General features: G+C 41.6%; 2 protein-coding genes across 5 annotated transcripts; both read right to left on the bottom strand.

Moving 5' to 3' along the window:
• Positions 1 to 352: 352 nt before the first annotated feature.
• Positions 353 to 15963, bottom strand: yrk (Yes-related kinase). Of its 3 annotated transcripts, none has more exons than XM_041054002.1 (13): positions 15832 to 15929; positions 10288 to 10331; positions 9111 to 9356; positions 8292 to 8394; positions 7604 to 7702; positions 7317 to 7420; positions 6976 to 7125; positions 5817 to 5981; positions 4135 to 4314; positions 3726 to 3802; positions 3485 to 3638; positions 2805 to 2936; positions 353 to 1926 (listed from the first exon to the last, which is right to left on the bottom strand). In XM_041054002.1, exons 3-13 carry the CDS (start codon positions 9331 to 9333, stop codon positions 1718 to 1720), a joined length of 1596 nt encoding a protein of 531 aa, XP_040909936.1. In that variant the 5' UTR covers positions 9334 to 9356; positions 10288 to 10331; positions 15832 to 15929; the 3' UTR covers positions 353 to 1717. The 3 variants fall into 3 exon arrangements, with proteins under 3 accessions (XP_040909936.1, XP_040909939.1, XP_040909938.1); XM_041054005.1 differs by lacking the exon at positions 5817 to 5981 and adding an exon at positions 5032 to 5187; XM_041054004.1 differs by lacking the exon at positions 10288 to 10331 and having other exon boundaries at positions 15832 to 15963.
• A 198-nt stretch (positions 15964 to 16161) lies between these two features.
• sesn2 (sestrin 2) lies at positions 16162 to 25604 on the bottom strand. Of its 2 annotated transcripts, none has more exons than XM_041054000.1 (11): positions 24776 to 25604; positions 23220 to 23285; positions 22255 to 22443; positions 20170 to 20352; positions 19544 to 19762; positions 19243 to 19381; positions 19042 to 19157; positions 18793 to 18876; positions 18228 to 18334; positions 17975 to 18119; positions 16162 to 17724 (listed from the first exon to the last, which is right to left on the bottom strand). In XM_041054000.1, the coding sequence occupies exons 1-11, from the start codon at positions 25115 to 25117 to the stop codon at positions 17638 to 17640; spliced, it is 1677 nt and encodes a 558-aa protein (XP_040909934.1). In that variant the 5' UTR covers positions 25118 to 25604; the 3' UTR covers positions 16162 to 17637. The 2 variants fall into 2 exon arrangements, with proteins under 2 accessions (XP_040909934.1, XP_040909935.1); XM_041054001.1 differs by lacking the exon at positions 24776 to 25604 and adding an exon at positions 24226 to 24344.
• Positions 25605 to 26156: the final 552 nt, after the last annotated feature.

The following is a 26156-nucleotide window of genomic DNA, read 5'->3' as shown; positions in this document are numbered from 1 at the left end:
TCTTGCGCCCCAGTCTCCGCTGTGCCTCTCCAACGTGCCCGACTGTCAAAGCCATCCGGGCACCCGTAGCTGGCCTCACATTACACCTCTGGAACTATGGGAAGAGTAGTTTACTGAAGATAGAGCGCGTGAGTGTGAATGAAGCAGACAGCGGAGAGAGAGAAAGAGAGAGAGAGAGAAAGAGAGAGAGAGAGAGGCTGAGAAAGAGTGGGTTGTCTGGGACACCAAGAACACCAATATCATATTATATTTTATATTAATACTCAAAGCTACAGCTAAAGCATGTCTTTTTAAAATATGTATTTAGGTAAATTTTTAATATAATAATGGTATTGTTATAGTGTAGAAGCCAAACATATATTGAATTGGCTCAAGATTGTTTTTATTATTATTTTTTTGATCAGTTCCACTTTCTGAGTGAACAGGGAAAATAGGACATTTTGCTTGAAAGGTAAAACAAAGAAATGCTTCTTCACGTCAGCCTTTTGTTTCAGGAAAATCACATTAAAGAAGAATCATTCCCATATAATCATGATTTTTTCTATGTGATGGTTGCTGTCTTTGTTATTTGTGAGAAAACACCAATTAAAACAGCACCTATTGTTCAAATACACATAGAATAAGAGACATGCCTTAACTTGGGAAAGATATCTGATCTTTATTAAAATAACATGACAGGAGAATCTGAACACAAAGGTTACATTCTTATCACGAAAATACAACTATCTCTCCAGTGACATTAATCTTTGCCCTTTATGTGTAACATTTCACCCTGCCCTCCCAATGGATGGAAACTGCATACATGCTAACTAGTTATAATCTTTGTGATGCACAGATATATCTGTGTTAAATTAAAACAGAGACAGTTCATACAAAATTGTCATAGAAAATATTTGACAAACAAAGAGCATTCCTTACCATCTCTCAGACTTTGCTAAAACAGTATAAAAGGTACTTAGAAATCTAAAACAGCCCTTAATTTGACCACTTTAAGGCACAGGTTAAAAGACTTCTTATGTAAATAACATGACACGGTTTACAGCAGTCCTTTGTTCAGTTACCGGAGGAACGTCAATCTTCTTAAAGCTTACATAGAAGAGCCCGTGTCTGTACATAATCTACTCAGAGACCACGCAGGTTCATGAGGTTCATTCTGACATTTTTCAAAAACAGCATTCCAGCTGTTGCCTAATAACCTGTTGCATCTGCTTTCATTTCTATAATAACACACTGCATTTATCTCAGGTAAATAGTTAATCTACTAAAACACTGTTCTCAGCGAGAGAGAGATAAACCTATATGGTAGCAGAACACATCATGTACCAACTCGACTTCCCCCCACCTCAGCCCAACCATCTACATCTTCTTTCAGGGCCTTGTTGTCATGGTTACAGAGTAAAGCAACATTACTGCAAGGCCTGATCAGCAGAGCTCCGACTCTGCTCTTCAGCATGGTTGACTGATCTGTCCTGAACGGGCTGCAGTGATCGATGACCAAAGGGAAACAATTAAACAAGGCAATGATATGTATGTTCATATGCGTGTGTTATATGTGTGCATATGTATGTCTTTCCATTAGGGTATGTGAGCACAAATACAATGACAGCATGTACATTTAGCCTACTACAACATGTCTGTCAGTGTATTTGTGTATAGGTCTGTCTGTCTGCCTCTGTTTTTCCATTTGTTGCTCCATGTCTGTCCTACAAGTGTGTGGTCACAGGTTTTCTCCGGGCTGGTACTGCGGCTCTGTGGCGGTGAAGTAATCCTCCAGGAAGGACTGCAGATACTCGAAAGTGTGCCTCTCATCGGCCTCCCGCCTCCAGCACTGCAGCATCAGTTCATGGAGCGAGGCGGGGCAACCGGGGGCACAGGGCATCCTGTAGCCCCTCTCCACCTGCTCCAGCACCTCACGGTTGTTCATGCCTAAAGGGGTGGAGGAGGGAGGGGGGAATGCAGACGCAGGAGAGGGAGAGAGGGTTCAGAGAAAAAGAGTTGAATTAACACATACAAAATACAGAGAAAAGTACAATAAACAAATAAATAAATAAATAAATAAATAGAATCAAGACAAACATAAATAAAATGCCCAGATATGATCAAAACAGTACATAATACATTGACTTTACTGGCTACCAGTATTCTGTTTGTTTAAAATACTGCATGAAAATCTGGAATACACCACAATATGGTTGCGGCCGAAGATGAAAACATACATATGAAAACATACATAAAGTTGTATTATGGCATTTTAACAGGCAGTAGCTCCAAATTAAAATGTCTGGAGTAAAGGAACAATGCAACTTTGATTTTACATAAACACCACAAATTGCAAATTATTATCCATTTTTAAAATCAGGTGTCAGTGTATCAATAACATTTTACAAGCATTACTCATTAAATCTCTTTCAGATTCACCCAATAGAATCAGTGCTTAAGGACATACAGTAAAACCAGGGATGTTTGGTTGAGGAAAGGTCATGATCTGCTGACTAATTTGGTCAGCAGGGTGGCAGGTTCTTAAGAAATGTTTTCCCCTCCAGCTCCATTTACTTTTGATGCATTGTTGAGCAAGGCACTTGGGCCCTAAAGTCACAGTACAGCCGCTCAGTGACCACCAGCCAAAACTAACTACTAAAAAACTCTCTAACCCTCCACAATCATCTGCAACTACTTTTCCAGATTGTTGCTTTATAAGAATTTAGCTGAAAAATGCCTAATGTTGGAGAATTTTCACTCCCAATGACGATCAACCCGTTACTGGGAAATAAAAATACACTGAACAAACAGGTAGCATGTAGTACCTGGGTATGGTACACGTCCCTTAGTGATGAGTTCAGTTAGTAGGATGCCAAAGCTCCAGACATCTGATTTGATGGTAAAGCGTCCATACAGTGCAGCTTCTGGAGCGGTCCACTTGATGGGGAACTTCGCCCCTGAAACCATGGCAACACAGTGAAGATGCATAATCATATAATAACGATAGGATATGTATAAAAATATAGACATGGAGGCAGAGGCAGATACTCTTTAAGGACAGTGTGTAGGATTTAGGGAGGATCTCTTGGCAGAAATGGAACATCATCATTATGTTTTCATTGGTGTATAATCACCTGAAACTAAGAATGTGTTGTGTTTTCGTTAGCTTAGAACGAGCCCTTCATATCTACACAAGGAGCTGGTCCTCTTCCACAGAGTCAGCTATGTTTCTATAGTAGCCCATGACAGAAAAACCAAACACTGGCTCTAGAGAGGGCCTTTTGCATTTTTACATCACCTGAAAGACCACCGTAGATTCTCTTAGACACTTGTAAAGGGAGGGGTGAGGTTAGGGGCACTCAGCTGGTTTCAATCTGCAAACTCACTGCTAGATGCCACTAAATCCTACACACTGGCCCTTAAATCATCGCACTGTGTGAGTCTGTATTCCTCAGTCTCCTTCATGCTCACACACACATACTCACTTAATATCACATGCTGTTACCTTGTCTAGCTGTGTACTCGTTGTCCTCAATGAGCCTGGCCAGGCCGAAGTCAGCGATCTTGCACACTAGATTGTCTCCAACGAGAATGTTAGCTGCTCGCAGGTCACGATGGATGTAGTTCATCCTCTCGATATACGCCATTCCAGCTGCAATCTGCGCACACGAAGAGGCAAAAGGAGCTCAGATCTATAGCAGACATATAAACTTATGTTTCAGTCTGTCAGTGTGTGTTCAACACACCTGTGCAGCCATGTCCACCAGCTGAGGCAGCTTCAGGCTTTGCCCCTCTCCATCTTTTAAGAAGTCCAGCAAACTTCCTGAAAAAGAAAGGGTGTGGCATCATGATGACCATGATTTTAATATGATCCAAATGCAGGTTAAAAAAAAAAGCAAAAACACATTCTATTGTTATATATTATGTTATTTCTATTAAATATTTACTATTCTTATTCTGCAGATGCATTGTTATCCCAAAGTTGGACACCTTGTGAACAGTATGAGCTTTCTCAATACATTTATCAGCTGTCTATTTATGGAATAGTACACATTTTACTTCTTAGGAACTCACTTTTTAAAAGTCAGTGAGGTTTCCACCTAACAGTATTGACACATATTGTATCTACAGGGCATCACAGGCATGACAGTTTACCTTGGCTCATGAACTCAGTGATAATGTAGATAGGTTCCTCCGACACAACGGCGTAGAGCTGCACCAGCTTGTCGTGGCGAAGTCTCTTCATGATTTGAGCCTCCTCCAGGAAGGCCTCGGGGGACATGGTTCCTGGCTTCAGAGTCTTCACTGCTACCTTGGTGGTGCCGTTCCACATGCCTGGCATACAGACAAGGGGATGTTAATGCACACACAGAACATGGACACACACACAGAGATATACTGCACAAGCATACACACCACACACACACTACTTTTCTGGCATAATGACAGGTGGATGGCTGTATATACTGTGCAAGTACTTGCTACATACATGTATGGGGGACACAAACACACATACAGAAAAAAAAAGAAAAAATATATATATATATAAAAACTAAGTATACAACATGCATTCCATAGTGAAAACACAGATGGTCTAATTCCTGGTGCATGCAAATGATTGTTATTTTGGAAGGCATGCATGACATGAGACAGAGTGATGTTAGGAGAGAGGGAGGTTTACTGGTCTTACATCAACACCAGCAGCGCCTGAGCTACATGGACAGGCACAGAGCTTGACTGGCTTCAGGGAGAAACTGCACGGCTCAGAAATCCAACACACTGGGATTTAGTCGGGGAAACTGTATGACGGCTTCAACAAGAAATTGGTCTTAGGTGTAACTGTAAGGGCATCCTGTGGGAATACCAGCTAATATATGATTTACTGGGGAAAACAAACTTTGCTTACACATACTAACATGAATGGCTAGCTGCAGCCAGCATTACCAACAGTCTATGCTACTGGACAGCAACAGACACTACACAGGATGCTGAACAGATAGTTTCTGCTCTAAGTCTATAGAGGGCATTAGAGGTCGGAGGCACCAGTCTCACCCATCCACACGTCCCCGAAGCAGCCCTGTCCCAGCTTCTTTTGCAGGGCCAGTGTTTCCCTGGGCACCTCCCAGGCATCCCGCCCAAGGCCCATGGTGAGAGGGGTGGAGTTGAGACAGGGCTTGGTCAGGTAATAACACAGCCCATCATTACTCCCTAAGGGTGGAGGAGAATGGAGCCAAGGAGGGTGGAGATGTAGGAAAAGGAAATGAAAGAGTGGGAGTACAGGAAGAGTGGGTGATGGAGAATGGGAGAAAAAATGTGAAGTGATTGGAGAAAGATGGGAGAAAGATCGTGGGGTGGGGGGGGGGGGGGGGGTGACAAAGAGGTGAGGTGAGATGATGAAACATGCACATGCAACAACAGGAGAGGAGAGGAACAGCTCTGCATACCTGGATATAAAACACATTTTTATTAATTAACATTTGCCTCTGTGTAATTGTTATGACATACAGGGATTTTTCAAGGATTTGTTTCACTGCTACAGGTTTCAATCAAAAGGTGGTCCAGACTACATCTAACAGCTATGTGTGTGGTGACTATGTGTATGTGCTCAGCCCATTTATTTGTTGCAGGTATAAGCAGACACTCTGCACAACACAGACAGATAATCAGGCCTTTACAGTGTGTCTGCTTGTGTCTTTACAATAGAAATATTTCTGATTTTTGTAAACTGAATATAACCAAGACATAGAACATATAATATATAACTGTTCCTGTTTTAATATGTCTTTATCCAGGTGTGCTCCTGCTGTTACCTTCCCACCCCTGCAACATATTCCTACCCATCCAGACTTCTCCAAACTGGCCGTTGCCCAGTTTCTTAATCAGCTGGAGGGATTCACGGGGAATCTCCCACATATCCTTGGTCTTCACTGATAAGTCAGCCAGCTTAGGCATGCCCCGTTTACAGCTGCCAATCAAACGGCAGCACAGTCCCGCCGCTCTCTCTGAGTGAGAGAGGAGAGACGAGCAGACAGGCAAAGGAAAAAGGAGACAAGAGGAAGAGAAAACAGAGCAAACGCAGAGATAAAGAAAGAACAAGACAGGTTGCTTATGCAACTGAAAAGTAAACCAAAAACTAAAGTACAAAGACACAAGGAAATTTCTGCAAAACAGACATAAACACACATTCTGAGCAGCAGCAACATCATGTACAGATACAAAAGAAAAGAAAACACAGGGACCATACAGATAGTAAGAAAAACAAATAAACACTAGCAGAAAAAGTCCATCATATATGTGCCCTGATCTCTCAGGTGGCTTATGAGGATGGTGTCAAGAAAAGTGCACATACTGCAGAGTGTTTGCTCTATCAGCCTAAACCACTAGGGGGCAGATTTACACTGACAGAGAGCAGAGGAAGTGGAAGGTGTGAACCTTCTGCAGGCAGACTCACTGCCAAGCTTTAAAAGTCACTAATGGTCAGTGGTAGAAGGAGAAGTTTTCAAGTATTTTACCAAAGTGAAAGTGGTGAAACTAACAAATCTTCAAGGTAACTTAACGTCATAAATCAAGTAGAAGCTGAATAAGATATATTTAATTTATTTGGTGAATGATTAAGCAAAGATTCAAGGTGTTTTTAAGACTAAATGCATGGAAGCAGAGGCTGTGTAACATGAATACTTCCTCAGTCATCCAGGTCATGGTTAACCTGGAACCACGAAGAGCTGAATCGAGGGCAGCTGGACTAGGTTGTTACGGTTAAAAAGGTTTCACCTCTCATCCAGTAGGCTTGTTCAGTTCTGACTGAAAGAAGTGAATAACTGAAGAAGCCTCTTGGATGAGAGGTGAAACATCTTCAAGATCCAAGTCCAGTTGACCTCAGTTCAACTCCTCTTGGATTTGCTGAAACCACTTTAAACACTTCCTCACTCTGAAGGAAAGGCAGAAAAAAAGAGGAATTAGTGAATTAGTGTCATGTGTTGTGTTTATGTGGTTCACCTGTGTAGTGCTCTACCAGCTGCTGAACAGTGTCAAACTGTGATCTCGTGGTGATGTAGTAGCCACCGTTGTCTAGTTTGCGGATCTTGTAATGTTTCACATGGTCTCCCTTGTTGTCATCCCAGTCACGGATAGACAGAGAATAAGCACCTGTAAAGAGAGGAGCATGGAATGAGGGAGGGAACGTGAGGACCGAGACGCACAGCTCAGGGTAGAGGTGATAGACAGGAAGAGAGAAAAATTGAAAGCTTTTATGTATTTAGAGAAGTAAGAGAAAGAGAAAGAGAGTACTGTATGTGTGTCTGTCTTTGTGTGTGTAGGTGTGTGTGTGGTCTCTTTACCCTTGGTGGTCTCGCTCTCTCGTATGAGAAAAGTTCCCCTCTGGTTGCCATGGCCCAGCAGCTGTCTCTCCGCATCCTTCCTCCCCATCTTCCCAAAATACCACCTGTCACCATGACAACAACGCCATAGGTCACCACAGCAACAGCACACATCAAGCAACATTTGCCCTCAGACGTCATGTCAATCACTGAGAAAATCTTTCAGCATAAACTCATCAGTACTGATAGCGCACCTCATGTAGCTGTCACTACACTGTGTGTGTGTGTGTGTGTGTGTGTGTACTCACTCCTCAGCCTGTATGGAGTCGACAGGAGCTACGTAGTTGGAGGGGATGTAACCTGAGTTGCCAGTGTCCAAAGATCGAGCCTCCCACCAGTCTCCCTCTCTGTCAAACCACACACAAAACATCAGTTTGCTCGTCGAGATGAAATACATAAGCTCATACTTCATATTTATGATATTTTTCACAACAGTGAAATAAAATTAAATAGTGCCAGTACAAAATTCCTTATTTATTCCTCCTTATGAGCAATATGTGTAAAAACTGACACCAGTCTTTTTAAATAAGTAGGTCTGTGTATACATACAGATGAAGAGAAGACACAAAGGGTGTGTAGATGAGAAAGGAGATAAAGAGCATGAGCGTGAACTTGGCTGAGGGACATTACGGCATGACCCAGGCAGCAAAGGCAAAATTAAACGTCATCTTTCAAACTTATTTTAGATTTCTGCAGCTTGTCAGCGTCACCAGAAGCAGTTTAGACCTCTGACAGTTCACAGTGTCAATTGATGGCATTTAATTGTAGCCTGTGGCATTTAATGTATGCAAACAAAATTAATTACCATCTGGGAGTCAGAGCTGATCTCATTTCACACATTTAACACTGGTCACATATAGTTAACATTCATTTTCTATCTCTCGCTGCATAAAGATGATTGAAATGCAGTTGTGTCTGTGTTTTGCCTGTACTCACGTATTGTTAATGATCTGAAATTTCTCTCCTTTCTGGAAAGTGAGGTCATCTTCAGTGCGAGCGTCATAGTCATACAGAGCTATAAAGAGAGTGACTCCACCACCTGCATACATGTTCACACAAAGACACACGGAAATGAAAACACACACATACAACACGTTTCCAGTTAAGTCTTCTGGGGTCATTTTTACAGTTAAGTTTTAGCAAGCAGCAGCCTGATGGTGGATCAGTCTACAAACTCACGCTGTGCACTTAAACATGTTAAAACCCACAGAACATGATTTCAAATTCTAGCGGAGATCCAAAAATTCCCAAAGATACAAATATCTCTGGCTCAATTTTGGAGAAAATGTACATAAAATCATGCCCAGGACATGGGTTTTAATTTTTTTCTCAGTGTGAACATCATATATCTTAAGTGGAACAAGATAACAAAATATGTACGTTATACTGTCGAACAGTGTGGAATAACATGATTTTTCCATATGTCAGGCTAAAAAGGAGGAAACTGAGGTTAAATGGTTTCAAATATTTTGTCACAGTGTTTTGTTTTGTTTAGGGGGGATGCAGAAAAAACAAATATGGCATCATTTCAGGTTAAATTTTAATTTCAAACTTGTTAACAGGTACTATTGATTCTCACCTTCTATTATCTAAGTAATACTGTGAGACACTTTCATGGTGGCCTCACACACACACACACACACACACACACACACACACACACACACACACACACACACACACACACACACACACACACACACACACACACACACACGCACGCACACACACACACACACACACACACAGTCATACCCGTTATGCATCCAGGCCGTTGGTGTGTGTTGGTGTTGGGGAAGATGGTGCTGCATGCGAAGCCCTTGTTGAAGTCTGGGATGGTCTGATGGCTCTGAGTCAAGACTGAGGACAACCCTCCATCTGCGTTGCTAGGAGACAGATCTGTAATGTCTACTGCTGTTGCTGATGTTGTTGCTGCTGCTTTGGTGGACTTCTTCTGCTTGCAACAGACACACCCCATAATAACCAGCACGGAGACGGCGTCTATGAAAGGAGCAGAACTGAAGTAAGGGCTCTGACTTTTTCAAGATTTTTTTTGTCTTTATTAATGTTTGATGCTATACACTTGGTTCAAGCTGTATGCAGCTCATAAAGGCCTTCTTAAAAAGCCAGTAGATGTAAAATAATCCATAGCAAAGACTTGCTTGTTTACAGAGATAACAGCAAACATTTGTTTAGAATAACAATAAGAAGGAATATGCAAATCCAAAATTAAGTCTGTTGAAGGAGGCACTTCAGCGATTTAGTATTTCACCTCAAAAGCACCAGAGCAGCAGAGGCCAGCATACTCTGTATTTTAGTCCATAATATGTGTCATGCCCCTAAAAGAACAGATCCTACATTTGCCATAATGCAACTCAATGAGACCCTCCCAGCAACAGTTTGTGACCCAGGCTATCAGTAAAAAATTTTAGGTTTCGGGTCAAAGCCACGTTATTTTTTCAGATTTTAGAAAGACATTATACACAGGATGAGTATGAGTAGTAAATTGAACCTCATGTGCTAAATCATTGAAGTGCCCCTTAAATGACATTGATTACTGCATAATTAATTACAGTATCACAATTTATCAATAAAATTAAGAAAAAAAAACAAGAAGCTAGAGGATCATTACAAGATTTAACATAGAACTAAGTCAGTTTTCACACTGCTACAAGTAGTAAGTTGCCCCTGATTCTTGTCTTCATGAAGCTTGAGACTTCAGAGAAAAACTGGTCGAAAGTGAAAGCAACACATGAGCAACATACAGGGAGCACCCTGGAGTGAAAAAAAGAATATAAAAATAAATAAAGCAAACTGCAAAGAGAGAAGTAACAAACTTTAAATAAAAACTCAGCTTCCCTCTAGCAGGAGGAGAAGGAGGGGGAAGAGGAGCAGGAGGTCAGGCAAGAAGGAGAAGTTAACTTTTTCTCACCTGATGTCTTCCTCTGTCAGATCATCTGCCAATCACCATCGCCACTGAAAAAAAAAAAAAAGAGGGAAAGAGAAGGAAGAGGTGAGTGACAACGGCTGGAATGAGAGAGCAGGGCAAAGAGAGGATGAGTGGCAGAGAACCATAGAGGGAAAACGTGGTGGAGAATGTTAGAGAAATGCTCAAGAGTGGTAAAGCGTGAATAAAGAGACATGCGAAGGGAGAGTCAGAGACAGCTCGATAAGGGAAGGCAGCGGTAGATCTGAGGTTTGCCACTTCCCTTTTGCCAAACGCTTTCAAGAGAGGGTACTCACTCATTCTCTCTGGTCAATAGCTGTGTGTGTGTGTGTGTGTGTGTGTGTGTGTCCGTGTCCCTGTGTGTAGACATTAAGGTTTGTGGTGAAACAGACTTATAGATATAATAATTGGCAAAAAGGTGATAGCCACTGACAGTGTAAAATGCGTATCACGAAGATCATTGTGTCGATGTGCACACACACGTATGCAATCCTGACTTCCAGTTTTGAGCGGACCACATTGTTTCAATAGGACGATTTGACAAAACACAACTTGGTGCCAACATCAAGAGGAAATAACATACAGAGATGGCTGTAAAACACTTTTACAGTTGTGCGCACAGACGCCTGCATCCAGTCATCAACATGACTGGGGTTTTGTTTTTGACATTTCTTCAGGAAAACCTGAATACCTATTGCTAATTGCCTTTCTCAATGGCATTTTTTTTGGAGCAACAGTCAAAGATTTATCATGTACACTTTTCCTAAAACATAAGTTTGACATTTTGGGAAATCCTCCCTTGCAGAGCGTAAGATGAAGATGGTAGTAAACGTGAAGCTACATCCAGCAGCCAGTTAGCTTAGCTTAGCTTAGCAGCTTCCTCGGCTCTTTCAAAAAAAAAAAATCCATCTCCTAGGAACCTATAAGCTCATTAATTAACTAATTCTATCTTATTTATATAAGCCATACAAAAAAACCCAAACTGTTTCTTTAAAATGACGCAGTCTGTTACATTAGTCCTTCAGTAAATCCTATATTCATGAAGGCTGCAACGCTCAGTCCTAGATTCAACTATGTTGTTTATAACACTTATGAAAATGGGGCAGGCAAAATCTTAGAAACACCTCTCAACATAGTGTAATCCAGCTCTAACAGCACTGCCAGCTAAAGCCTCCTAAATTACCACACAGTTGAACCAACACCTCCCTAAAGGTTTCAACCAAACTGAGCAGTGTAACCTTAATGAAGGTGGGATTTATTCCAGGACTGCTGTGTGAGACTGGATTTAGTGAGGTGTACCTAATAAACCGGCAGCTGAGTAGCCCTGCAAAACTTCAAACTGGCAACTTTTCAAGCTGACTAAACTCCGGACTGCAGCGTCCGGACCTTCTGAGGAATGTGAGGGAAGTCACACACAGGAAGAACAATACAGGTTATGGCAGAAGGGGACAAAAAAAAGAAAGAAAAAAAAAGTAATTCATGTTCATTATGAAAAAAGCAGCACAGTTTCCATAGAACAGTGCCAGGTTTGTCCCATCTGCACAACAAATTCCCAGACATTCCTCTCAATCACTTTAAAGCAACATAAACTATTACGGGCCTCATTTGAAAGAGTCTGTTGCTCACTCAGAGTAAAATATGCAAAGATTTTACGTGTGCAGATGCCAGCATGCACATACACACTCATTCACTATCAGGTCAGCCATCAGGAGAACTACAGGAAGTTAGCCCTGTTAGAGTTTCCTGTCCACCCCTGTGATGGCTCCCCCCTTTTCCTGGAAACTGAGGACAGACTCCATCCACACGCACACAACAAGCAGCTGGAGTGCCAAACACACACAAACACATCTTCCTCTCTATTGCTGTTTTTCTCTGCTCCTCCTGGCCCACACCCCTCCAACAATAACCTTTAATGCTCCCCCTATCCACCCTTCAACTGATAACTTCTTTCTCTTTCTGATGAACCACAAAAAGCAGAAGTGACAGAGGGTGAAACTGGCCTCTTCCCTTTCATCTTTATGTCAACGCTGTCCTCTCACTCATCTCTTCTTTCACAGCTTTTCGGAGTTTGGCAGATGACCACAGGCAGCATTAGCACAATAACAGGGATACGTATCCACACACACACACACACACACACACACACACACACAGTCATAAATAGCACCTAATAATTGAGTTGACCTGAGGAGCTGATACATAAAAGAAACACTGTCAGGAAACACTATTCATCTCCAAAGCTACATTTACGACACAAGACATGGCTCCACTGGACAAAGGCTTCACCAAGCGAGTGCCAACACAGATCCAAGACATGCAATTGTGCACCTACATGCTGGTATGTAACATGTCAAGGTGCAGAATGAAACACAAACAAGTGCGTGTGTATTTCCTCGTCTGTGCTTTGTGATAACAATTTGGTTTATTTTTTAATCTGCCAAAAATGTTTGAGGTACTACAGCAAAGTGTACGTGAGTGTGTGGGTGTGTGACAGGGGTGATGGTTGGTAAAGTGGGGGTTGAGCAGTTGAACTGTGCACTCACTGGTGCTTTTTATGTGTGTAAAAAGAGTCTGTGTAAGTGCTGCTTAAGTGATCACACCAGAGAAACTTAAGAATAGCCTGAGTTCCTCTTTGCTTCTTGAAACCAAGCGATGAAAACAAGATACACTGTCAGAGTTCAGCTGTAAAAGGAATTAATCTTAGTTTGAATTGAATCTAATTTTCAAGTCATGGAGTATTTAGGATCGACTGTGCTGCTTTTCAAAAAACAAAATAAAAAAACTTCTGTCATGTAAACATGCTACACAGTCATTATTTATATTTGCCTCTGTTTCCTAAACATTTATGCTACTAACAAATACTTTTAAATCATACTACTACCACGAGAAAAGGAAATCATAATACTTTGCGAAAGGCAGGTAGCTTCCTCTGGTGGGTAGACGTGTGGTAATGGTTTGTGACAAGTCTGTAACAGCAAAGACAGACAAATAATGAGATAATAGTGCGCATACACGTCCTTGACGTTTTTCAAGGGTTGTTTCATTTTCTCACATAGCCGCGCAGCCAAGTCCCGCGTTCAATTTATGTAAAAGTATTGAATTACCAACAAAATGTACTTAGAAGTTTAAAAAGTAAAAGTGCTCATTATGCAAAATGAACCTCTTTGTATTGTTAAATTATTGGACCATTATTATTCATACATTTGCATGTAAGCAGTACTGTAATGATGGTAGAGCTAATATAAACTACTGTATACTGTTGGGTAATTTAATCAATAACAACACATTATATGTCATCACAGGTTTTGTATGTAAAACCTTAATTTGAAAAGTAACTAATAAATGTAAAAAAAATGTAGTAGTAGTAGTGTAAAGTAGCAAAAAATTAAGTAACTCAAGTACAAAGTACAGACCTTGAACAACAACTGCAGAAAAGTAATTTGCTGTATATTTGTACTCTCTGAACAATATAGGGAAGCAAATAAATTCTGACCTACAAAGAATTAGCATGCATTCAGTGCACCCTTATAAAATCACAATGGCATCACCCTCCATCGTCACACTCGCAAACATCCAAATCCAAATGACACACCCTTTCCTGCACAGTGGACTGCAGATAAGCTGCTCCCAGTGGGGGAATTCACCATGGGAACACTGGGAAACACACACACACAATTGTTCAGATCTGTGGAGTTTTTGTACTTTTAAACCACTTCTGTGGCTCAGCTCAGACTTTCTCCAATCCTCCTCTTTTCGTGTTTCTCCAGCTCTTTTCTTACGTCCCTTTCTCTCCGACTCTCTCCATTATTAGCAGGAAGCCCAGCAGGATGCAGAGTGTGAGTGGGGCAGGAATGATAGGACAATGGGAAGAAGGCAGTCACCGAACCTTCACACGCATAACACATACACATAGAGTGCATACACACAAAAATGAGAGGGAGACAGAGGACAATGGAAAAGAAAGGTGTCTCGGTCATCGGGACATCCTGTTTCCACATGAAGTCATCACTTCCTTTTGAAACAGAGAACTGAGGTGGCTTGTTGGAAAGCATACATAAATTTCATTAACATGAAGGTAGTTCCTGAGGTTAAGCAGCCGGATCTTGTTTCTTAAACATTACATGCCTATTTCTATGAGACCAGAAAGAAGAAGGCCACACTGCTGGCTGAAAACATTCTCATCAGCACAGAGTACATTCGGCTGGCACCCTCCACCCAGTGGTGTCCGGGGGTGCTAACATCGGGTGAGACTTTGTGATAACTGTAATGTCTAGTTCTACCACCCCCCCACCCCCCAACCAAACTAAAAAATATATCCACACCCCCTTCCTTCCTGCCTAAGCCCGAGGCTAAAGACAGGAACTGACCTCGTAAAGAAACAGGAAGTGATGAAGTATGGCCTTGGACAGTCTAATCGCATTTTTCCCCATCCAACCCTAAAAATTCCACGACAACTCCTTCGAGCAGACCCACAAGAAGTTTTCTGGTGTCATGAAACCAAGATTTGGAAATGGAGGAATGACTGGCCTATCATTATGAGGGAATAAACACCTGCACCAATCAGACCAAACACCTCAGATAGATGGAAATGTTAAGGAAGCATGCAGCCCTGCCTTTTCCTCATGGTGGTTTCCTGTAGGTGCAATGCCAAATAAATCACAGACACTTAATAAAGGAGTATGCTGCTGCTGCTGAAGCAAAATGTATATAATCTGACAGACAGACCACTTGAAACCTAGAAGACCATTTTGAGAATTTATGTACCAAAAATCTGACAGATGTGCAGAACCCTTAGAGACAAACAAGTCCAGTTGACACCAGATGATGTAGACTCGCAAAAAAACCCACAAACAGACAAATGCAGAGCCTATCCTAATATTTTGATCTTTCAGATTTGACACTAAATGTGCTACTGCTAAAACTGATAAAGCCTTGTCATTAATTAAAAGGTCTTTCAAACAAAGAGGTCCCACTTGAAAGTGCTTGTCACTACACTCTGGTAAATTCCACTATTTCAATACAGCAACACTGGCCGTTTGATTTCTACATATTCATCCTTTGTGGTATCTGTCCAGCAGAAGAGTGGAAGTACTGATGGCCACACTCGATTAACTTCTCAGAGGCAAACTTCCTTTTATTTAACAGCACACCAAAGTTACCCAATTTTCACAACACTGAAATCGACAGAGTTCTGACTTATTTTAAATATGTACAGGGTTAGTTTGCTGCTTTCAGTCTTCGTTCACCAAACTAAGTTAATTAACTGCTAAGTAACTTGTTCTCACTTGTACACAGAGATGTGAACTATAGGCAACTTCCTCCACCTATACAGAACAATAACAAAGTTAAAATTAACGAATACGTGTAATATGTGATATTAAAAAAAACAGATCTCCATGTCTCATGCGTCCTGTGTCAAGTGAGATTCCCATCAGCTGGTGGTAAACCATTTGCTCTACTAAAACAAGAAATCACTCCTGTTCTAGTTCACAATTAACAGAAACTATATGATAAACACAGCGGACATACCCGACACAAAACTCGTCGTTATCCCGAGGAATCCTGCTTCCAGGCGAACGGAGAAGGTGATGAGGGTCAGCGGTGTCCGGACACTCGCGGGACGCACGGGGGGAGCGAATAAAGCCGCGCGCTACTTCTGATGCTGTTGCTGCTGCTACTCTGCGCAAGGGAAATGAGAGGTGAGCGCGCGACTCGTCCGGAAGACTCGGAGAACGGACTAAACGCGCGCGATGAGGTCCACCCCAAACGAACACGCGCGTAGTTCTGTGTAAATATATAATAATAATATTGTTTTTTTCTAAGAAAAAGGGACAACAAACTTTTATTAACGGATCCCCCAAGAATTATTAGCCTTCCAAATAGAGGAAAATGGAAGAACATGAAATAAATTTTAAATATAATTTTCAATTTTCACTGCTATAATTCAAAAACCTAGCTGTCGCTCGCGCCAGGCTACATGGACAAAGTGGGTTAAACTGGGCTGTCATTAAAGTTGGAGTTTTTGCTGTGAGCGCACAAGACAAAAACCAGCTTCGAGTTAAAACGCCCGCAGACACACACAGACACAGACACACACACACAGACACACAGACACACACACCGAAAGCCTGTGGTAACTGCTGCTTGGCCTAGCGCGAGTGAGCCGCGGTGTCTGGCTGAAGTGCAGCTGCAGGGCGAGATGCGACACATTCATTCCCTGGTGCGAAGTACAGGAAGACTGAACGAGGTGCGATATCCGCGTTCAAAAAAAAGAAACGTGAGAGGGGCTTAAAGGAGGAGGAATCTCATGTTTTGTGCGATTTACCGGCACGCCACTACCGCTTCTCCTGCTGATGCCACTTTGTAAACGGGTTTCATCATAGGCGTATACCTACGTATCGCAACCAGACCCCGCACTTCCACCACGAAGTCAACTGTCACCCTACCGCAGTTCACACTGAACATTGAGCTGCCTTGATAAACTATAACGACTGACACAATTTCTGAAAGCCTTTGTCTCCATCGTGTGGTGTGTCAATGTAACTTCGAAGAGATCTCCAGTAATTTAGGCTTGTTTGGCCGTTTTTGACTTACTATGTACACGTAAGAAACTTCATCTATCTGTATATCTGTATATATATATATATTTTTTTTTCCTCTTGCATTAGCTTTTAAATCAAAACAACAAAATGCTGATATTGAGGACACTACGTTTTTTCAACCACATGATGTCCACTAGAACATCAGAATAAATTCAGACAAACTCACAACACTGTTTGATTTTGATAACAAAGTAACTTTTTTTTTTTTTTTTTTTAATTGTATATAAAAATACAAGTTGTTTTATCTCAGCCTTCACGTGCGGCAGAAAGAGAGGACTGAAGTGTGCTGAAAAGTGGTGAGCAGATATTGGTCGTTACAGGAATGTCCAATAAACAACCACAAGTCTGCACAGGAAATGCGCCTGAATCACAATGATTATTTAGTTAAGTCAGACCTAATACCACCCACGCACCTGGCAGGTAGCATGTAGATATGTCTGTGTGTGACAGATACATGTGCCACCCGAGGCTCAAGTGGGAAACACATCCCTGATATATTTCAGTGCAAAATAAGTAACACATTTTAAATATCATATATTCCAGTTGTAAAGCAGCATCAAAACATTAACACTGAAACATTAGATATGCATATACCAACATTCACTGTAGTGTGTGTGCGCGTGCGTGCGTGCATGTGTGCAAAGTTTTCTGGCGTTGTTGTGTAATGCTTTGGGCTCTGGTATGTCACAGCTGGCTCAGTATCTGCAGAAGTGAGAGAGAGAGAGAGACTGTGTCATCTCATGTAATGTGTGATGGCTCGCAAGGTGTAAAGAAGTGCTGCCTGTAGCCGGGCTTCCATCACTATTAGGTTTGCATGAACCTGCACAAAAAAAAAAAAAAAGAAAAGAAAAAGGAAACATGTCGTCATCACCTTCAGGTTACTGGGTAACACACTTTCAAGTCCTGTCTTCAACACTTCCTTCTCTAATGACATTCAAAAAGGAAGAGAAAAGAGGACACACCGAAATGTCAAATGATTCAGTCTTTTTGAAAAGGAACTAAAGAGAGACATGATTCATGCTTTGTGAGTGGAGAGGTCAGGTCAGGTGCGTATTTGAACTCAATTATACCTTTTCAGAGTGTCTGAAGTGCCTCCAGAAGGCATGGTAAACTCGTGCCGTGGTCTGCTCGGGGTGACATGCCATGGTTTTAACAAACACCTTCAGAGAGCGCTCCAACAACACGTTCACGCTGCCGTAGTCGTAATCATCGTATCTACGAAATGCAAGGTAACAAAAGTTAGTGACACAGCGGAGAATGCTTTCAAAAGCATTTAAAATATTTCTGTTGCACATTTTACAGTTTAGCATGTGTGAAACTGACCGTATCCCGTAGAGGCAGTGGATGTAGTTCCACAGAGCTTTTCTCAGAGTGTGAGTGTCCACACCCTCATGCATGGCCATCCTGTGGTATGTCAAGTTGCTCACCACCTGTCATGTGATTATTTTGTCGCATTTAAATATAGAAAATTCATCTCTTCTCTTTTAGTCAAGTGAATTTAAATTCTGCAATCAAATACCAAGATGTGAAAGAGCAATTTATATATATCATTACAGGAAAAATATGATTACAGGCTGCATGTTAAAAAGGTGTGAGCATCTGAATAATGTTTAGAGGTCTGACGAGGTAAAGCAAAGGTTAGGCAAAAATCTGAGTGTACACATGTAGTCACTTGTTTTCCTGGCACTAACCAGTTTTGTGTGACAAACATGTAGGTCCATGCTATTTCTTCCAGATCTTAGTTTCAGTTTACACTGTGTATCACTGAAACTCTCTGGAGCTGACAGACCTGTCATGTTATCCACACATCAGTTTAATATAGTTTTTTTTTTAAATAAACTTAGTGGTGTTAATTAGTGTAATTCTACTACATTAAATTTGAGGGTACCTGGAATTTCTCATCCAGGAGCTGGCCCATGTCTGGCAGTAGTCTGTTGACCAGAGAGAAGCCGTGGTCCTCCCATGAATAGTCCTGCACACATCAGACACCATCGTCAACAAAAACAGGCCTATGAAACTATGAAATTTAGGTCACTGATCAGTGTTCAAATAAACTGAGAACTTGTGTCATAGTTTATCTGATGATGATGAAACTGAACACAAAAACAAAAACAAAAAAAAAGAAGCTTCAAACTACCTGTGCTCTCATGGTGGGTGGTGCCTGCTCTCCTCTGGGTGCAAAGTCCTCGTATCTGAACTCTGGATCCTCCACCAGGTGCAACATCATGTCGGGTGGAGCTTCCCGCACCGCTGCTAAACAAACACAGCAAACAGGAAGAAGCGAGTCAACAAATGTCAACTAGGTGAGTGATAGAGTGAAGAACCGGCATGTTTGTACCTGTTGGTATACTCTCGCTCCTCTCCCTCTCAAAGCGAGTAACCATCTCCTCCTGTGTGCACTCCTCCTCCTCCTGCTGCTGCTGCAGCTCCACCATCCTCTTCATCAGCACCTCCACCTCCATCGCACCATCAACCAACTGGTGGAGATAAAAAGAGAAAAGGGCTTAACAAACTTATTTAGTACTTAGCGTCCTCTACTGCTACTAAACCAGTGTGACTGGTGACCTCTTCATCCTTTGCCTGTTCACATTTCAGACTTGTCATACCTGCGGTGAAAAACTAATTGTTGAGTGACTCACCTCTTGCCTGCTGTCCTCATGTGCGGGGCTGTGGGGACTACGTGGGAAGTGACCTGGTGAAGGAGGCAGAAAGGTGTGACCTCCAATGTGGTCGGGCTCCGGGTTCAAGCCGCAGCCCCACACAAAAGAGCAGAGCGAATGAGCGTGTGCCATCAGGACCACGGCGTGTATAAGTTCAGCCAGTGACCAGCGCGGCTCTGCGCCCGGACACACCAGCTCCTGCAGAACAGAGGAGCAGATAATGAAATATCCCAACAACTACTGGAGGGACTGCCCTGACATCTGTGAGGTATTTTTTTTTTTTAAAGCTGCGTGCCATTTTATTTGAGTGTCCAAATTTATGCCCTCTACAGAACAAACAAACTTTCTGTTAAAAATCCCACCATGGATCGCATTTTAAGGATGTGAAACTACATCTGTCACTGATGACACAAAATGAGTGATTATTATGTAGGGAGATGTGAGTGAGTCAGTGAGACACATTTCAGAGAAAGCGTAGGTCAGAAATATCAAGTGTGAAACCATATTACTATTACAGTATATGATGAGAGTATGAGCCAAAAAAAAAAAAAGAACTGGTGAGAGGGTGTGAGAGAGTGAGTGGGCAAATGGGTGTTGTGTCTGACCTGGATGTGCTGCTGTGTGATAAGCCAGGGTCTGTGTGCCATCAGTTTGTTGAGTTTTTGCAGGCTGCGGAGTTTGGTGGGAGCGTGCTCCAGGCCGCTCAGCCAGCTCTCCTCTCCTCCAGCCTCCAGGAAGCCCGCACTGTGCTGCTGCACCAGGTACGAGCAGTGGTGTCGGGCTGCGGCCTGCGACACATAAGGAAGAGCCCAAGACAACATGTGAGGAAACAAAGAAAGTACCCATCCATTAAAAACAATGCGTGATCTCTGATCTGTGTGTGTCAGCTGCATAATGCAGAAAAATGGTCTGTGCTCGTAAATATCAAGGACTGGGAGGCTGAAGCAACACAGGTGAACCTTTCCACCAGTAGATCATTATGAGTTTAATGTCTGGCATTTCTGAAGTGAAAGGACAGCTAATGTGATGTATATACGAGCGATGAGAGTCATTAAATGATTATGGGAGGATGACAGGCTTGGACAGACCTGTTAGTGGCTCGCTATGAAGTAGTAGCTGGATAATTCTCAGGAATGCATCTGTCATATTTCTCTTTAATTCAAGATCATATAATTTTCTACAAAATTTTCTGACTTTTCTGTCACAGTCATCCCCCCCCCCCCCCCCCATGGGCAATACTAATAAAACTGTTTTTGTTTAATGGTCAGTTGTAGTGGTCTTAAATTTACCTACAACCCAGTGGTGTTCTGTAACTTTTACAGAGAGGAAAACAGAGCAGAAGAACCTACTACACCCTGAAAAAATAGAAAACCTTTAAGGAGACAAGTCAGGAGACAAACTTGACATTTAATGATCTATTATCTAGGTCTGTAGAACCCAACTCTTAAATCTTTAGATATACAGGAGCGTGTCTCAAATCTGTCCCTTCTTCAGCAGGTGATCAGTCCAGTGTACAAAGAATCCCATTGGTTCAATGGACAATGAAACACTGATGAGTCAGTGACCTCTTTCACAGTCCAAGATGGAGGATCATAATGACATCACATCAAAAACATGTGGTTGTTCTGTAAGCTATAGTGTAAAATGTCTTGAAGTGTAAACTGTACAAGCCGTGTAACATTTGTAGCTCTAACAACAGGTGCACTTGTCTGTCAAAGGTCCTTTTCACAGATGCAGCAAAAATGGTCTGAGTAAGGTTCGTAAAGATCAAGCACTGACGATAGCTATTACTGTCAGTGTTTGCTACGATTTTTAGCACACCTACATGCATACATATGTGCAATTTCACTCATTTTACTAGCTGCATATACACGCATCCATCTATGGAACAGTGACAGGTTCTGTAAGAAATAAAAAAAGCACTTGTGCGATGGTATCACTTCACTCAGAGGTTTCAGCCATTGACCCTGTCTGAAAGCATTTTTTTTTATTGGTTCAGCTACAGCTGAACAGACTGGGACTGTAAAAGCAGTGGGCTGCAGGGGAAACAGCATTACAGCAATATTAATAGAGCTCTGTGACTGCAACATTATGGTTTTGTCCAACTGCTAGTGGAAACAGGAATAACAGCAGCACCATAAAACCCAAATTATTAAATGCATGTATGAAATGAAACAAATCATTAAACACAAGCACCCCTGACTTGGTCACAAAAACAGTTGTATAATCTGCCATTATGTTGAATGTTTCAGTTATTAGTCCTGCAATATCTTGCATGTGCTTGAAAAGGATAGAGTCACTGTACCTGAAGCCTTTTACAAACCAATTACAGGCTTTACAGCATTTATAGTTATTATTTCAGCCTCATTTAACACAAAAAGAGTAAATTTGATTTCACCTTGTTTTCTAAGGGTTCATTGTGCATGTAAACTGTAGATCTATCAATGCACTGCAAATCAAACGCAACAAATCTAACGTTGCAAACAAAGCTCCAGTTGATGTAACACATATCAATGAGAACATTAGCTCAATTTTAAATTCAGTTAATTGCTAAAAACTTTTATTTGAGTAATTTTTATTGATACAGTTGAGCTCCTTGTTTTCAGGACTGTATATCAGATCCAGGAGTCGGAATCTGAAAGTCCTGAAAGGTCTCACTGGTTAAAAATCATACAATGTGGTTTTCTTACCATAATAGCAATGTAATGTCTCCAGTGACGGGGCAAAGGGCCATCCAGCTCCAACAAAGCATGCTGGGTCCTCAGGAAGCAGCTGAGGTAGGCAGGGTGCAGGGCCATCACCATGGTGAAGTGGTCCACACGACCCAGTGAAAGAAAAGATTCGACCAGGATGTCCTGGTCCAGTTCTTCTTTCAATATCTAAAAGAGGAAAAGTAAGACCAAATACATGTTCAAAACAGACAACTGACTCACTTCACTGCTTGAGGACACATTGGCGAGGATTTACTTAAAAATGTTTCTCTTATGGCCAGAAACAAGCAGCCTCTGGAGGCAGAAAATGTCCGGGGATGATAAAACACTCCCACTTTCTCCTGTAGAAAACTTGGAGTGAGTCACGTATGAAATCAGCATTTTCAGTCATCAGCTTTTGCAACACTTCTCTGGTGTTGCTTCTCTGGATGACATGAGGCAACAGGCCCCGCAGTATTGCAGCAGAATAATTAGCCACACTACTTATTCAAGTCTTTAGTGTTAAATATAACAAAATATGTGGTACACAAAAAAGGAAGATATTTCTTCCTGACAAACACAACAAAAAATAAATATAAGCCAATGTGGAACTAAAGAAAAAATTTAGAAATAAGCATATTAATACTGAAGGGGGCAAATGGTCGCATCTTTCACAAGTACAATTCTTCTACATTAATAGTAACAACTGACACAAACATGTAGAAACTGATCTGACTGTTTATCATGATGCCAGCCTGCAACAAGCCAGGACTCCAGGGTATCAGAACTTATAAACATCAAATGACAAAGTGAAACAACACTGCTAAACACTGCCAGTGCTTGCTAACACAAGTAACGCTTTTGACCAGGTTTTAATTGGGACATTACATGTGACGTCTCATGTGTTTCATACAAGAACAACTATAATATATATGAACAAATGTACGTAAATAGGTCTCACACACCTTTTTTGCAGGAATGAAGGCACTTGGACCTGAGGCCAGAGCCCGAGGTACTTCAACTCCTTGCTCCTAGTAGGACGAAGGAAGACACGTTAATCATACAGTGAAATAATAATTAGTTCATTTTCTGATTAATCTGCCACTTATCTTCTTGATTAACTATTCAATCTATTAAATATCAGAAAACATTACAAAAAATGCACATCACATACTTGTTTTGTTAATTAACAGTCCAAAACCTAAAATCTTGATTTCAGTATCTCATATCACGACAAAGAAAAAGAAAAACAGCAAACTCTCATAACTATCAATGAACTGTCTCAAGTTCGGTATCAGCTTTACTTTAAAATGTGATTTTATTTTTTATTTTTTTAAATTTTTGTTAATTTAAACAAAGCAGACAGACCGAACAACAACAGAGTCGTCATATGTAGGGTGAAATGCCTGACATCCTGCAAAACAGGAAATTGAAAGAAGCTGTTGCATTTAAGTGTCAAGGTCTGTGGGTCCTTTCTATCAACGACTGTCCTTTTAAATCACAGAGGTCCTTATGATCCATGACTCTGATTCAGGTAAAGCCAGGCTATTTTTAAGGAGGGAGGGGACTCTCCCCTCATTCACAGCCCAAAGTACAGTTCTGTTGGCCTCAGTACAGAAGAAAAAAGTTCAATTCAAATTCAATATCTAGTACAGAAATCACTTAAGATTTCCAGTTTTTCCTTAAATACGGGTTGATGTATGACTGCATTTCAAAATTCTGCAAACAATCTGAACTAAAAGGTTGGACTGTGAGTGAATCAACAACATTCCACGTTAACATTTAATAGTTTTGTAACGCAGAAAATTTTAAGATAAACCAAAAATATCCTCAGACAGCTTCAAACCCCTTGAACTTGACTGGACCTACTTAGACCGGAGCAGCTGTACTGTAACTGGAGAGACCCGTTTCATAACTTGCAAGCTCATAAAAATCGCAGACAGTTTTAATCAACCCATCCGTTAAACTCACCGACATCATCGGGACGCCGGCAAAAGAAAAAAAGTAGTCACCTCTTGTTATTTCCGACAGTGAAGGCAAATAAACTGTAAGTGCGAACAAACGCAGAATAACTTTCTTTTTCTAAAAGGTGCAGCGGGCTGTGAGGAGACTCGGGGGGGTGTGTCTGCTGTGTTTTTCAGGGCACCGAGAGGGGGCGTGTCCGGCCTGCTTGTTTGTGCACACCACAGCAGAGTCTTGCATCACCTCATTACAGTTCAACGTCTGATGAAATAACCCGCAATCTAACACAAAATGGTAATCAGCTGATAACGGTGGCCGATCAGCTGCGAGGTCATCTCGTCTATTAACCAATCATTGACCCCGACCTTGAAATTTCACCATGTCAACCATATAAAATGCAAACGCAACAGTCCTGATATAGCAAACTTCGGTCTTTTATTAAAATATTTCTTGTTGGAGAGTTATTATTTGCCCCATTGATGCCCCATCTCCCGCCTCCACCTCTGTGTCCCCGTAGGTTCGTAAACATCATGGACTGTAAACGGTGTCCCAACGTTACCTGTGCGGTCCTAAGGAGCTCGGTTGCTCTCCCTCGTACGTCCGGCAGCGGGCAGGATCGGGACAGCCGAAGCAGATGCAGAAGAGTTTGTTTACTCAGCCGTGCCGAACCGGGTCGGTCCAGTTCTAAACACACCAGAACCCCCTGGTTTAGCTCCTCCAGAGCAGCTGCCCGCTCCTCCCCGTCCCTGCTGCACAGCCGTGCTAAGCTTTTCATAGTCGGCGCAACGTCGGACTCTGACTCGGACTGGTGGCGACATGAGCGGCCAGAACCGGACATTCGTCCCGGTGTGTTGTCGCCATTAGCCTGGCAGGTGAAACCTGCCGTGGGTTTACTGGCCATTTCTTGTCTCGGTCCCGGAAACTCCTCGGACTGACTGTTGAAGCACCTGAGCTGAGATACCTAACCTTAGTGCTAGCTGCTGCTAGCTTACGTATTAAACCAAACCTTTAACGTTAGCTTGATGCAAGCGTTGGTTTTCTTAACCGCCAAATACTTAAGGTGTGTGTCGCCTGTCTCCTTTCACTGCGCAATCATCAGTTCCACGAATCATTAACAAAGACGCGCCACCTTCAAAGAAACCAGGTAGCCTATTCCTCTTTCTCACACCGGGCTACCTGACTGTACGGACGGTCTGCCGGTTAGCTCGCTGAGCTAGCCTAGCCGCTGTTAGCAGATGCTGCAAAGTGCATCAGCAGCACATTTGACGATTGATCGATGATTAAAAAAAAAAAAAAAAAAAAACCACTGTGAGCCAGTGGTTTGTGTTTGTACCGGACTCCCTGAATACGGCTCAGTCTAATTTAAGTCTAAAATCAACTTGCATGAGTCACCAAACAGACTTTGCATATCTCAGCTGCCGGTTCATCTGTTCAGGGGAGCCCGTTTTCCTCTTATGCAACGTCATCGTGACGCGTTCGAAACTTTCCGCTAATGAGCTGAACAACAGGGAGCCTTGTTTCTTCTCGCTTTAAATTAATCTCTGTATATATGCTCTGTTTTATTAGAAGAATTTTCTTTTTTTTTTTTTTTTTTGGTAAACCGTTTTGAGCTTCTTCAATTAAATTCATTTAACTTGTTACCACGTGTTATACTAAAACTACTAGAAAATTTAAAAAAAAAAAAAAAAAAAAAAAATATATATATATATATATATATATATATATATATATATATATATATATATATATATATATATATATATATATAAACTGTTGTACATCAACGTGTTTTCGCAAACTTTGACATTAGCTTCATAAAAAATGTACTACTTTATGTTACTGTAGCTCAGTATCTACTTTTCTTGCTCATTATGTAAGGTGTAAAATATTAACACTGATGAACAAATGCCCATCACACTTACCAGAGCCTTAGGCAATGT

Source organism: Toxotes jaculatrix, chromosome 13, assembly GCF_017976425.1.
Source record: "Toxotes jaculatrix isolate fToxJac2 chromosome 13, fToxJac2.pri, whole genome shotgun sequence".
NCBI classification, from domain to species: domain Eukaryota; kingdom Metazoa; phylum Chordata; class Actinopteri; family Toxotidae; genus Toxotes; species Toxotes jaculatrix.
The sequence above is the reverse complement of the archived record's forward strand: the minus strand, read 5'-3'. Positions and strand labels throughout refer to the sequence as shown.